Raw genomic sequence first — 14,196 nt, 5'->3', positions numbered from 1 at the left:
CATTTCAATTGTTGGCCTTCTGGAAAGTATGTCCAGTTACTGTACATGTACTCAATACCTGGTAGGGGCTCATTTTGCTTTAATTACTGCCTCAATTCGGTGTGGCGTGGAGGTGATCAGTTTGTGGCACTGCTGAGGTGGTATGGAAGCCCAGGTTTCTTTGACAGTGGCCTTCAGCTCATCTGCATTTTTTGGTATCTTGTTTCTCATTTTCCTCTTGACAATACCCCATAGATTCTCTATGGGGTTCAGATCTGGTGAGTTTGCTGGTCAGTCAAACACACCAACACCATGGTCATTTAACCAACTTTTGGTACTTTTGGCACTGTGGACAGGTGCCAAATCCTGCTGGAAAATGAAATCAGCATCTTCAAAAAGCTGGTCAGCAGAAGGAAGCATGAAGTGCTCCAAAATTTCTTGGTAAACGGGTGCAGTGACTTTGGTTTTCAAAAAACAATGCATCAACACCAGCAGATGACATTGAACCCCAAATCATCACAGACTGTGGAAACTTAACACTGGACTTCAAGCAACTTGGGCTATGAGCTTCTCCACCCTTCCTCCAGACTCTAGGACCTTGGTTTCCAAATCAAATACAAAACTTGCTCTCATCTGAAAAGAGGACTTTGGACCACTGGACAACAGTCCAGTTCTTCTTCTTCTAGGTAAGATGCCTCAGGAGTGGCTTAACAAGAGGAATATGACAACTGTAGCCAAATTCCTTAACACGTCTGTGTGTGGTGGGTCTTGATGCCTTGACCCCAGCCTCTGTCCATTCCTTGTGAAGATCACTCAAATTCTTGAATCGATTTTGCTTGACAATCCTCATAAGGCTGCGGTTCTCTCGGTTGTTTGTGCACTTTTTCCTTCCACTCAACTTTCTGTTAACATGCTTGGATACAGCACTCTGTGAACAGCCAGCTTCTCTGGCAATTAATTTTTGTGGCTTACCCTCCTTGTGAAGGGTGTCAATGATTATCTTTGGGACAACTGTCAGTCTTCCCCATGATTGTGTAGCCTAGTGAACCAAACTGAGAGACCATTTTGAAGGCTCAGGAAACCTTTGCAGGTGTTTTGAGTTGATTAGCTGATTGGCATTTCACCATATTCTAATTTTTTGAGATAGTGTATTGGTGGGTTTTTGTTAAATGTGAGCCAAAATCCTAACAATTAAAAGAACCAAAGACTTAAACTACTTCAGTCTGCAGCTTTATCTTTATTTTATCATTGTATATTGTTACTTTTTAAGGATATTTTTTTAAGTGAACCCCTATATGACAAGTAACTATTTTGTGAAACCCAATGGGGATGTTAATTAAAGGAATAGTTTACCCAAAAGTGAAATTTGACTGAAAATGTACTGTGACGAGTGGGGCGGGGCCGAGAGCCGTGGGAACGGAGCGAGGCCGGTGGAGTGATTGGGAAATGAGGGACACCTGCTCCACTCACCGGTCTCGAGTCCCACAGAGGAGATTGGGAGGATACAAAAGAGGAAGGAAGGAAGAGAGAGGACCAGGCCTGGGTTTTATTTTGTGTTTAGTTTTGTTTGTGCACGGCAGTCGCCCGTGAGGGGCTGTCGCGCTGTTTTAACTTTATTTGGTTATTAAAGTTTAATTGGAATGTTCGCCAGTTCCCACCTCCTTCTTCCCGTGAATATGGTGCCGAAACCCAGGAGGAAGGAGTAACACGCTGCCAAAGATCCCTTGCCGCTGGGGTGAATCCGCGGTGCCATCGAGCAGGGCGTAGCAGTCTGGCGGCGTGGACACTCGAGGTGGTGGGCTGGAGTGAGTTGCCGGGGACGGACGAGCTCGCTACCGGCCGCCCGTGATGTGGAGGGGTGGCTGCCGTCCATGAGGGAGCGGAGGAGTCGGCGCTGTTCTCCAGGTGGCCGGAGCCTGCTGCCACCCACCAGAATGGGGAGGAGCAGGGAACAGGGGACTCCTGCCGGCTGCCCGAAACCGGAGGAGCCGTCGCCGTCCACCGGGCAGCAGAGGAGTGTCGTGCCGTCCACCACGGAAGACTTCACACAGCTGGTGGAGGGCCAAGTGGCAGTGTGTCTGGGAACCGGATTTTAATTTTTTTTCCTCTCTCCTCTCTCTCGTCTCTGTCGCTCCTCATCCTTCCATCTAAATTTCTCTCGCCTCGTCTGTCTGTCCTTACCCCAGGTTCCCGCAGGTCACCGTGAGCGGTCCCCCCCAGAGGGGGGGGGAGTAGAGCGCAGTCTCGGGAGTACCCCCCGGCCTGTGAGGGGCGATGGGGGTATGTGACGAGTGGGGTGGGGCGGGGCCGAGAGCCGTGGGAATGGAGCGAGGCCAGTGGAGTGATTGGGAAATGAGCGACACCTGCTCCACTCCCCGGTCTCGGGTCCCACGGAGGAGATTGGGAGGATACAAAAGAGGAGCAACGATAGTGAAGGACGAGAGAGGACCAGGCCTGGGTTTTATTTTGTGTTTGGGTTTTGTTTGTTTGTTTTATCTTTATTTGGTTATTAAAGTTTTATTTGAGTGTTCATCGGTTCCCGCCTCCTTCTTCCCGTGATTATGGAGTTTTATATTGTTACATGTACTCATCCTCATCATGTAGATAGTGTTGTTTTTGGTGGCCTGTTTTAATTTTAGTCTTAGTCTAGTCTTTGTGTGAAGCTGTCATTTTAGTTTTTATTAGTTTTAATCACGTTCATACTCTTTTTAGTCGTCTAGTTTTATTCTACGAAAAATGATGACATTTTAGTCTAGTTTTAGTCAACGAAAACTGTTGACATTTTAGTCTAGTTTTAGTCGACGAAAACTGATGACATTTAGTCTAGTATTAGTCAATGAAAATGGTATTTTAGTCTCTTTTTAGTAATGCAATTCTGTTTAACCCAGTCAATATAGTACAAGTACCTAGAAGTATAGATGAAACCAAAAATTTCTTTTAGCCAAACCCATTTCAAACAAGGTTATCTTTGTGGTGGATTTGAGTGAGACACTCTGTGTAGATTAAGTGGGCTTGTGTGTTTGATGGTTGATCGACTGATTGCTCTGGCCTGAGGGGCGCATGTAAGTGTGTATAGAAGTTGACAGTAAAGAGAACACTGGTTCACGGCATAAGGTCTCATAGTGTGTTTATTGGACATACGCCGAAGACATATATCATCCTGACAATCAGATAGAATACACACAAAACTACAACATGGTGTCAGAAGACAGTTCGAGTGAGTACAGTGAACAGACTGTCCATAAGAACTGAACGTCATGCCAGCGAAGTTTTGCATGCTAAAGGCTAGGGAACATGGAACAGTTCAAGCCGCCAATGCCATTATTGTTAACGGGCAATTTAGCAGAAAATTGGTGAAGATGAGAACAACGTTATCATCTGTACATGACCGCAATGGGAGCGAATACCAAACCAGAGCCAGTCAAAATTGCAATTCTGCTACACACTATCGGAGAAGAAGCATTAGAAGTGTATAATACACTCACCGTCCATCTTGCCGATCAAGAGAACGAGACGATAGAAGACGTGCTCACAGCATTCTGAGATTACTGTAGTCCACAAAAAAAACATTGTATTTGAAAGACATCAGTTCTGGTCACATCCCATGGCAGAAGGCATCACAGTGGATAGATTCGTCACAGAGCTGATACAGAAAAGCAAAGACTGTGAGTTTGGCCCAATTGAGAATGACATGCTGAGAGATAAGCTGGTGTTTAGCATAACGAACGCTTTTCTTAAAGAAAGATTATGCCAAGAAAATCATTTGTCGCTGCACAGAGCTTGTGAAATATGCAGAGCAACAGAGTTAGCCAAAACGCAGATACAGGCCATGCAAAGTGCAACAGTTGTTCAAGACTCTCAAGTGAACGCTATAGAGGGTTTTCACGACGCGTCATCAGACCGGAAGTCGCCATATTGGAGGCACTCCGCATCACAACAAAGCACAGGCACTGAAGTATATCCCGAACGTCATCAAGGAAAATGGTTAATTATTGCCGTGTTTCAGGTTGTACCAATAGGACAGATCGAGAAAAACATTTGGAATATTATCGACTTCCAAAAGTTATTAAAAACCAGGGAGAGGAATGCCAGAGATTATCAGAGGAAAGGAGGCGCTTGTGGTTGGCAAAGCTCAACCAAGATCTACGAGGGAAAAATCTGGACAACATCCGTATTTGTTCGGCACATTTCTTGTCAGGTATTGTGAAATGTTGATTGCAGCGGCTCATAACAAATTTTCTATTGTAATGATAATAATATTTTTAATAGTAAATAGTAAAAACAATGATTACTTTTATTATTTTTACTGTGTGCTTATTTTACTGTAAAGCACTTTGGTAGGACACTGGCATTTTTAAATTTGCTATATAAATAAAGCTGACATTGACATAATATAATTCATATCAAGCTACTGCATGTGGCATTAATGACTTAATATGTTATCCTTATCATTTTTAAAATGTAGAGCTAAAATGTGCTGTATTTCTCATTATTTTCCAGGTAAAAAGTCTGACCTGTACCAAAAGGATGACCCAGATTGGGTGCCATCTGTTGGACTGACAGGTCAGCAAGGAGGGTTACCTCAGTCAACCAAAGAAACAGGAAACTCACACTACAAGCGTCGCATGAACCGAACCCAGCAGAGACTGAAGGCTGAAGCTGCTGCTGCTGCTGAGACTGATGATGACCCCACCACAAGTTATGTCAGCGATAATTTTTGCTGTACAGGGACTCAAACTGAATTGACTGGTGATGCCATTGAGGCTATGGCCACTAAACTTCAAAGTCTTAGAACGGAAAACATTCAGTTGAGCTCTGATGTTGCACATGTGTCCACTTCCTATGACCAAAGTGCCTTTGTTGATAAGGATGAAAAGGTTTTATTTTTCACTGGCCTACCTACATACCAGATACTGTTAGTACTCTTCACATTCCTTAGCCCCCACCTCCCTGTGAGGAAGTCACTTGATAAGTTTAAGCAGTTGATGCTGACACTGATGCGTCTTAGGCTTAATGTTTCCACAACCTTCCTGTCATATGCATTCAACTGGTCAATAGCCACTGCTTCAAGGATAGTCACTGATGTCATTGATGTCATGTTTATTTGCATGAAGCCACTTATCATATGGCCAGATAGAGATCAGTTGCAAAAAACCATGCCAATGCAATTCAGGAAACATTTTGGGAAAAAAATGTGCTGTTATTATTGACTGTTTTGAGGATTTTATAGAACGTCCATCTAACCTTATAGCCAGAGCAGAAACATGGTCTTCCTACAAGCACCATAACACAGTTAAATTCTTGATTGGTATTACACCCCAGGGCACAGTCTCCTACATTTCAAATGCATGGGGAGGGAGAGTAAGTGACAAATACATAACTGAAAACTGTGGCTTTTTGGACAACATACTTCCTGGTGATCTAGTTCTTGCTGACCGTGGCTTTAATATTCAGGCCACTTTAGGTTGTAGAATGGCTCATGTACAAATTCCAGCCTTCACTCGTGGAAAGTCACAGTTAGCTCCTGTTGACTTAGAAACCACAAGGAAATTGCCCACGTCAGGATTCATGTTGAGCGTGTGATTGGTTGTGTGCGCCAGAAATACAGCATTTTGGGCGGAATATTGCCAATTGATTTCTTGATGTGCAAAGATAGTGATGGGTATTGTACCATAGATAAGATTGGACTTGTCTGTTGTGCTCTGGTGAACGTTTTGTCCATCAGTGGTTGATTTTGACTAAAATATATTTTTATATGCACTTTGCCAATAAAAATATAAATTAATCCATGTCTGGACTTGTCTATATAGCCTTAAATGATCTATAAATGATTGTTAATTTACAGTCATTAAGTCATTGTTATTGTTTTGTTGTGAACGACAACACACAGCATATCACTATCATCAGAAAACGGATTTATTAAAGGAAAAACACACCTTTGTCAGAACACTTATAAACTATGCACTACTATAAATTATACATTATAATATAGTGCAATACACTAACTGTAAACACAATTTTGTATGTAACTTGAGTATAACTTTCTTTTTGTCAGCATAGCTTTACAAAAATCTCACCAACTGGAAATCAAATGCCAAAAATATTTAAAGAACATGTCACATTTTCAAAAAAGGTGCACAATTCTAAATGAATTAAATATACTTTAACCTACATTAAAACAAAGTGCATGAAGTGCAAAACTTCACAGCAGCCAACTTAAAAAAAAAAATTAATTTTTTGTTTTATTACTTTGGAGGTTTCTTTCCTTTTTTTGGCAGAGACTGGGGTAGCTTTTGGCACTGTGGGCAATACCATTTTCCCTTTGGTGCAATCTTAACATTAATGCATGAGTAGTGAAACCACTTAATATGACATTTTGCATTATCACATTGAATCATCTTTCCAAACTCAACCTGGCCACAGAAACACCAGTTTTTTTCTTGGTCACTGGCACTTGCAGCACAATCAGAGCCATGTGATTCAGCTGAGGCAAATATTCCAGGTTGTGAGGACACAGTGGCCATGGTAGATGAAAGCCACGCATATGGCTGCCGTCGCATCATCCAGGTGTATGCTGCACACTGGTAGTGGTTGAGGAGATACCCCCTTCTATGTAAAGCACTTTGAGTGCCCAGAAAAGCGCTATATAAATGTAAGGAATATTATTATTATTATTATTATTATTATTATTGTTGTTGTTGTTGTTGTTGTTTTATATGTTTTATGAGTACTTCTTTTTATGATAATTTTTCTAGTTATGCCAAGCTCTAAAATATTTTATAAGGTAGTAATTAAGTTAAATTTTATCCTTATCCAATATATCACAAACAAGTGGAAAAATGGGTCTTTGAATATTTTTGTGGACAAAGGGAAGCCTTGAAAAAAAAAGTTGAAAAGAAAAAAAAGGTAAAAACATGCCTGTATTTTCAGATCACATGGGTTTACTTGTTTCATAATTAGATTGTTTACAGGCTAGATGTTTGTCAGTTAACTGCCTCAAGCCAGAAACAACACATGATCCTTTTCTGCAGTGTAACTCAATTTTTGTGGTTGGTACATGCAGACACCATGACTCATGTACATTTTTTGTGAGAACCTTCTGAGAATGTGATGTAGCCTATTCTTCTGAACTCCACCCACTAACGGAAATTGTTGCATTTTAAACAGCAACAAAACATGTAAAACAGCACTTTTAAATAATTTCACCATTCCAATACTGTGTGAAAAGAATTCAGAAAATATTTTTAAAAAATATGCAAATAGTGTGCAAGTATTATGTAATTTTGTGTATTTAGAACACAAAAAATGTGAGCTATGAAAATAGCCATATCAAGTAAAAGGATAGGCAACTGTATTCCAAAAATGTTTTCATCACAGAATGTTATTAAACACAAAGATATAATTCAAGATGTGATGGAAATAACCGCATTTAAACACATGAACCAGCTAATCAAGACCTTTAGGATCACTAGAAACTTTCAGCCAAGTGTGTTTGGGGCAAGTTAAACTCTACTGGCAGTTGCCCCTCCAGGAGAAGGATTGACCGCTCGGATTTAGATTATGTGATAATAAGATAGATGATGTGACACAATGGAGACAGAGTAACATCCTCTGGCATTGCTTTTCTCCATATTACCTAATAACTTATCAACTTTTACACTCATTAAAATGCTCCTAAATCTCTTATTAAGTTTAATTAAAAATTTATTTATAGACAAATCATTACAAAGCCTTACAAATTCCACACGAACCAGCCAAAGACAACAGTGGAGAGGAAAACTCATAACCTGAGATGTTAAAGTAGATAGGAAGAAATGTTGGGAGGAGCTCAGCTCATCAGTCTGGCATCTCTACCAATTGACCATTTGCAAAGAGCTTGAATGACAGGCGATCTGACCAATCATAACACAGAATCCGCCATTTTGTCCAACAAACAAATCAGATAGGAGTTTAGATGAACTTTGATGGACTTAAACTTGGAAAGTTGTGTGTACTGACGTCTTTCCACGGTTGAAATAAAATAAGTTCTGATGTGCATTCATGTTCATTCATGTTCATGTTGCACTTTAAGTACAAATGTAAAGACAAGTGGTTCACATGCTGCTTGAACTGAGACAATACCACAATCCGTCACGACAAATTAAAGAGCTACAAAAAGGTATTTATTGTTTGAATTTAACAACTCCCTACTAAAAAAAAAAAAAAGAAAAAAAAAAAAAAACGCTAATACCAGCCTAAACTGGTGGGATGCTCTGGCTGGTCTCCCATGCTAGTTTTAAAATGGTTTTGGCACCTTTTGAGCTGGTCAAGCTGGGAGACCTGCTAAAAGAACAACCAACTTTAAACCAGCTACTTTCAGCTTAAACCAGCTAAGACTGGACAACTATCCTAGTCTGGTTAGCTGGTTTTATCTGGTTTTTAGTTGGCTTTTTGCTAAATCAGCTGGTTTTAAGCTTTTTTTCTTTCTTTTTTTCACTTATTCAGCTAGTTTTACTTGGTTTTAGCTGTTTTTTTTTTTCATTCATGTTAGCAATATGTTAAAGGTGACATATTATGCAAAAATCACTTTTAGGAGGTGTTTGAATACAGTTGGGTGGCCACAGTGTGTGAAAACAACCAGCCTGTAATGGTAAAAATCCACCCACTCATTGTTTTATAATCCCAAGATATCATAAACAGTCTCTCCAAACAAGCGGTTCCAGATTTCTCCCTATATTGGCATCATACTATAGAAAAGTCCCACCCATTTGTGATGATCTCTGCCCTATTAGCATAGACACAGCCCTGAGTGAGAAACAGCGGTCTGCCATTACTGTTTTCTTGCTGTAGCTGCTGGAGGTACAATGTCAGCGTCAGAGAGGCATTACAAGTGTTGTGTATTAGGATGCACCAATGAACATAGGAGTCTCCATAGGCCGCTGAGGACACGGTGGGTAAATTTCATTTTTGAAGGAAATGTCTTGGGAAAAAAACTGAAAAGTCCTATATGTTTTTGCTAATCATTTTATGCCAGATTGCCTCACAAACGTGGCTCAGTTCAGAGCTGGAGTTGTGCAAAGATTGCTTCTGAAGTAGGAATTCTTTGTTCGCGAACATCAACTCCAGACAAAGTAAGCATCACGCGTCACATTTTGTTTTCCAAAAGAGCTTCTTGGCTCTATGTAAGGCTAATGTTGCTAAAGCTACCATTGTCTCTTCCTGTTTTCACACAAATGCACCATGAGACCAGCTATGTCGTTTTAGTTTTATCGCACTGTGCTTCCCGTCTGTGTAATTCATAAATGCGCATTTTCTGCACAGTACAATAAGATTGCATAAAATTGTCCTGACTTGTTGTTGCCGGTGTTGTGCCCAGTTCTTACTCCCTGCCAGATTATTACCCACTTTATATTAAGTGGCCCTAACTACTATGTACTTACATCAAAAAATAAGTACAATGTACTTATTGAGTTTATGTTGTATTGCAAAACACTTTTGCTGCTATTGAGGTGGGATGCAGGTAAGGTTAGGGATAGGTTTGGTGGTATGGGTAGGTTTACGGGTGGGTTAAGGTGTAAGGGATGGGTCAAAAGTGTAATCATAAATGTAATTACAGAAATTAATTACAGATGTAATTACCTGCAGGTATTTTTAAAACATAAGTACAATGTAAAACATGTATGTACACAATAAGTGCATTGTACCAAATTATTAATTTAAATGGAAGTACAGAGTAGTTAAGGCCACTTAATATATAGTGGGACCACAGTGGCCCAAACCAAAAAAAGGGGCACAAGGAGGGTGGGTGCATGTTAATAAAAATCATCCAATTGTCTTTTTTTTTTTTTTTTTTTTTTTTTTTTTTGTTTTTTTTTGTTTTTTTTTTTTTTTTTTTTTTTTTTTTTTTTTTGTTTTTTTTTTGTTTTTTTTTGTGTTTTTTTTGTTTTTTTTGGTTTTTTGTTTGTTTTGTTTTTGTTTATTTTTTTTTTTTTGTTTTTTTGTTATTGTTTTTTTTTTTTGTGTGTTTTTTTTTTTTTTTTTGTGTTGTTTTTTTGTTTTTTGTTGTTTTTTTTTTTTTGTCGCACAAAAATTTTTGTTGTTTTTTTTTGTTTTTTTGTAATATAGGCCTTTTTTGTTTTTTTTTTTTTTTTTTTTTTTTTTGTTTTTTTTTTTTTTTTTTTTTTTTTTGTTTTTTTTTTTTTTTTTTTTTTTTTTTTTTTTTGTTTTTTTTGTTTTTTTTTGTTTTTTTTTTTTGTTTTTGTTGTTTTTTTTTTTTTTTTTGTTTTTTTTTTTTTTTTTGTGTTTTGTTTTTTTTTTTTTTTTTTTTTTTTTTTTTTTTTTTGTGTTTTTTTTGTTTTTGTTTTTTTTTTTTTTTTTTTTTTTTTTTTTTGTTTTTTTTTTTTTTTTTTTTTTTTTTTTTTTTTTTTTTTTTTTTTTTGTTTTTTGTTTTTTAGTTTTTTTTAAAATTTTTTTTTTTTGGTTTTTTTTTTTTTTTTTTTTTGTTCTAATTCCAAAAAATTTTTTACACTTACAAATATACAGTTAAAAGAGAAGATAGCAATAATAATTTACTTTATTGTAGATACATACAAACCTGATTCCAAAAAAGTTGGGACACTATACAAATTGTGAATAAAAACAGAATGCAATGATGTGGGAGTTTCAAATTTCAATATTTTATTCAGAATACAACATAGATGACATATCAAATGTTTAAACTGAGAAAATATATAATTTTAAGGGAAAAATAAGTTGATTTTAAATTTCATGGCATCAACACATCTCAAAAAAGTTGGGACAAGGCCATGTTTACCACTGTGTGGCATCCCCTCTTCTTTTTATAACAGTCTGTGGACTGAGGAGACAAGTTGCTCAAGTTTAGGAATAGGAATGTTATCCCATTCTTGTCTAATACAGACTTCTAGTTGCTCAACTGTCTTAGGTCTTCTTTGTCGCCTCTTCCTCTTTATGCGCCAAATGTTTTCTATGGGTGAAAGATTTGGACTGCAGGCTGGCCATTTCAGTACCCGGATCCTTCTTCTACACAGCCATGATGTTGTAATTAATGCAGTATGTGGTCTGGCATTGTCATGTTGGACAATGCAAGGTCTTCCCTGAAAGAGACAACGTCTTGATGGGCGCATATGTTGTTCTAGAACTTGGATATACCTTTCAGCATTGATGGTGCCTTTCCAGATGTGTAAGCTGCCCATGCCACAAGCACTCACGCAACCCCATACCTTCAGAAATGCAGGCTTCTGAACGGAGCGCTGATAACAACTTGGGTTGTCCTTGTCCTCTTTAGTTCGGATGACATGGCGTCCCAGTTTTCCAAAAATAACTTCAAATTTTGATTCGTCTGACCACAGAACAGTTTTCCACTTTGCCACAGTCCATTTTAAATGAGCCTTGGCCCAGAGAAAACCCCTGCGCTTCTGGATCATGTTTAGATATGGCTTCTTTTTTGACCTATAGAGTTTTAGCCGGCAAGGGTGAATGGCACGGTGGATTGTATTCTTGAACCCATGTTGTGATTTCCATTACAGTAGCATTCCTGTATGTGATGCAGTGCCGTCTAAGCGCCAGAAGATCACTGGTATCCAGTATGGTTTTCCGGCCTTGACCCTTATGCACAGAGATTGTTCAAGATTCTCTGAATCTTTGGATGATATTATACACTGTAGATGAGAAACTCCTTTCTGATATTGCTCCACTATTTTTCACCACAACATTGGGGGAATTGGTGATCCTCTGCCTATCTTGACTTCTGAGAGACACTGCCACTCTGAGAGGCTCTTTTTATACCCAATCATGTTGCCAATTTACCTAATAAGTTGCAGATTGGTCCTCCAGTTGTTCCTTATATGTACATTTAACTTTTCTGGCCTCTTATTGCTACCTGACCCAACTATTTTGGAATGTGTAACTCTCATGAAAACCAAAATCAGCCAATATTTGGCATGACATTTCAAAATGTCTCACTTTCACCATTTGATATGTTATCTATATTCTATTGTGAATAAAATATAAGTTTATGAGATTGGTAAATGATTCCATTCCTTTTTTACTCACAATTTGTACAGTGTCCCAACTTTTTTGGAATCGGGTTTGTATTTTGATAAGAGTGGTCTCTCCCTCACTCTCTGAGCCTGCTTCTGTCTCATCTTCAATGGAAGTAGGTGAGAGTGGGGTAAGTTGACCCACCGCCTGCGTCTTAGCAACTGTACACTTTTACTGTCATGTGACCATGTATTTTGGAACCACATATAATTTCTGCCAGAGTGTGAAAAGGTGAAACACACTGGGGGAATGGAAGGCACCAAGGCTGTAGCCAGGATTAGAAAATTAGTGTGGTCTTGGTGGGAATAGTGCTATAATAACCCCACTCATTAGAGGTGGGTAGTAACCAGTTACATTTACTTCATTACATTTACTTGAGTAAATTTTTTGGGTAACATACTTTTGGAGTATATTTAAAGATGGGTACTTTTACTCTTAGTAAAGTAAATTTTTGGGGAAAAATCTGTACTTTTACTTTGTTACTGTGGGCAACACTCCTCTCGTTACTTTATTTTAAAGCAATATAAGTTATAAATGCTTCAGTTTATTCCAAACGTGCTATCTACTTTTCTCTTGGCAATGAGCGATGCTCATTTGCTAATGATTCATTCGTTTGAGTCAATTCTATTCAAAGGCTTGATCAAACCAGTTGGCTAACCAGTGAATTGGTTCGTGAATCAAATTGAATGATTAGTTCAGTTCCCTGCCGCACGCCCTGAGTGTCTGAAGTGGTTCTCACTCAGAGTTGTAACAGAAAGTTTAAGAACATCAAGAGCGTTGAAAACGTGGCTTTGGATCTGCACTGAATTGAAAGCAAATATGCAAAGGCTATTGTTTGCTTGCGATGAAGATCTTTATTAGATGAACACCGTGTGTGCTGTCTACGGTTCAACAGGTATAACTTAGGCTAAATTTGATTACAGTACACAATACCACTATGACATTAGTTTGTTGTATGTGTAACTTAAAGGCGTAATGCCCATTTAAAGTAAGATTCTGTTGAGCTTATGAATGCAATGGCCAATCAAAGGTGTTCCGGTGAGTCATTGCTAAAATGCCGGGGCTTCCTTCACTCGTTCGCTGACTGAATACCTTTTTCTGGCAAAAAAGTGCAGATTTGTGTACGAATCTATAAATAAGATATTCATTTCACAGTGTTAACAGTGATTTTAATGGGAGTTTTTGAGAGTGATTGAACTCTAGACTGTCAGTGAAAATGTTCTTTGATAATGTAAATGTGCTTTGCTCTTTTTCTGTAGAATGAAAGATTAATAGCCTAACTTACAACATTTTTATATCACATTAACTTTCAATGTTATATTCACATTTAATATAAAGGTATGAAATATAAAAATATGTTACGGCATGACACCCATATCTGTTACTTAAGTAAACAGACAGGTTTTTATACATGGTTAATAGATTACATTATTAGGCTACTTTGACCATCACATATTATCTAACATAATCTATGAAGGTGAGAATCGAGATATTTCATGATATAGTTCATGCGTCTGAGAATGTTCCTAATAAAAATGAAATAAATAAATAAATAATGCTTAATAATAATTTGCCAATATGCTGTTGTAGCTCCTGTGTCACATGACAACCCCCCCCCCCCACTAGTCCCCCTCAAACATAATGAGTGCATGACTCCCCTGCTTATACATTAAATAAAATATTATTTTACATTAAATAAGCTGTCACAGAGTATGAAATAAATATCCTCCAAACCAGTGTTAGCTCTGTTCCAGGAGGAATGCTTTTGCCTAGACACAATTAACGTTAATATTTCCACAATATTTATGCTTGCATAAATACACATAAGAAGAAGATCCGTCAATGTGCATTTGGTTCGTTATGTTCGGTAACTTAGCGGTCATGTGAGGAGTTTTCACTCTTCTCTGTGTCAGAGGGTATTTATACATATATAATACATACTTTAAAATATAATTTATTTCAGTGATGCAAATCAGAGTCATGATCCTTCAAAAAATAATTATAATATATTGATTTATTACCAGTGCTGGAAACAGTTTTGCTGCTTAATATTTTTTGGAACATGTGACATTTTGTTTAGGATTCTTTGATGAATAGAAAGCTAAATAGAACATCACTGATAATAAATCAACATATTGGAATGATTTCTGAAGGATTATGTGACACTGAAGACTGGAG

At 38.0% G+C, this 14,196-nt stretch overlaps 1 protein-coding gene across 1 annotated transcript; it reads left to right on the top strand.

Annotated features, from left to right (window-relative positions):
• The first annotated feature begins 3,855 nt into the window (after positions 1-3,855).
• On the top strand, positions 3,856-5,523 carry LOC122135190. Its single transcript, XM_042713949.1, has 2 exons — positions 3,856-4,177; positions 4,480-5,523. Exons 1-2 carry the CDS (start codon positions 3,961-3,963, stop codon positions 5,187-5,189), a joined length of 927 nt encoding a protein of 308 aa, XP_042569883.1. The 5' UTR covers positions 3,856-3,960; the 3' UTR covers positions 5,190-5,523.
• The last annotated feature ends 8,673 nt before the right edge of the window (positions 5,524-14,196 follow it).

The sequence above is a fragment of the Cyprinus carpio genome, chromosome A23, assembly GCF_018340385.1.
Source record: "Cyprinus carpio isolate SPL01 chromosome A23, ASM1834038v1, whole genome shotgun sequence".
NCBI lineage: Eukaryota > Metazoa > Chordata > Actinopteri > Cypriniformes > Cyprinidae > Cyprinus > Cyprinus carpio.
The sequence above is the reverse complement of the archived record's forward strand: the minus strand, read 5'-3'. Positions and strand labels throughout refer to the sequence as shown.

Excerpts from the sequence above, each read along its gene's own strand:
- LOC122135190 (XM_042713949.1), top strand. The coding sequence starts at position 3,961 with ATGGTTAATTATTGCCGTGTTTCAGGTTGTACCAATAGGACAGATCGA. Across the intron at positions 4,178-4,479 it reads TTCGGCACATTTCTTGTCAG|GTAAAAAGTCTGACCTGTAC; the intron begins GTATTGTGAAAT and ends ATTATTTTCCAG.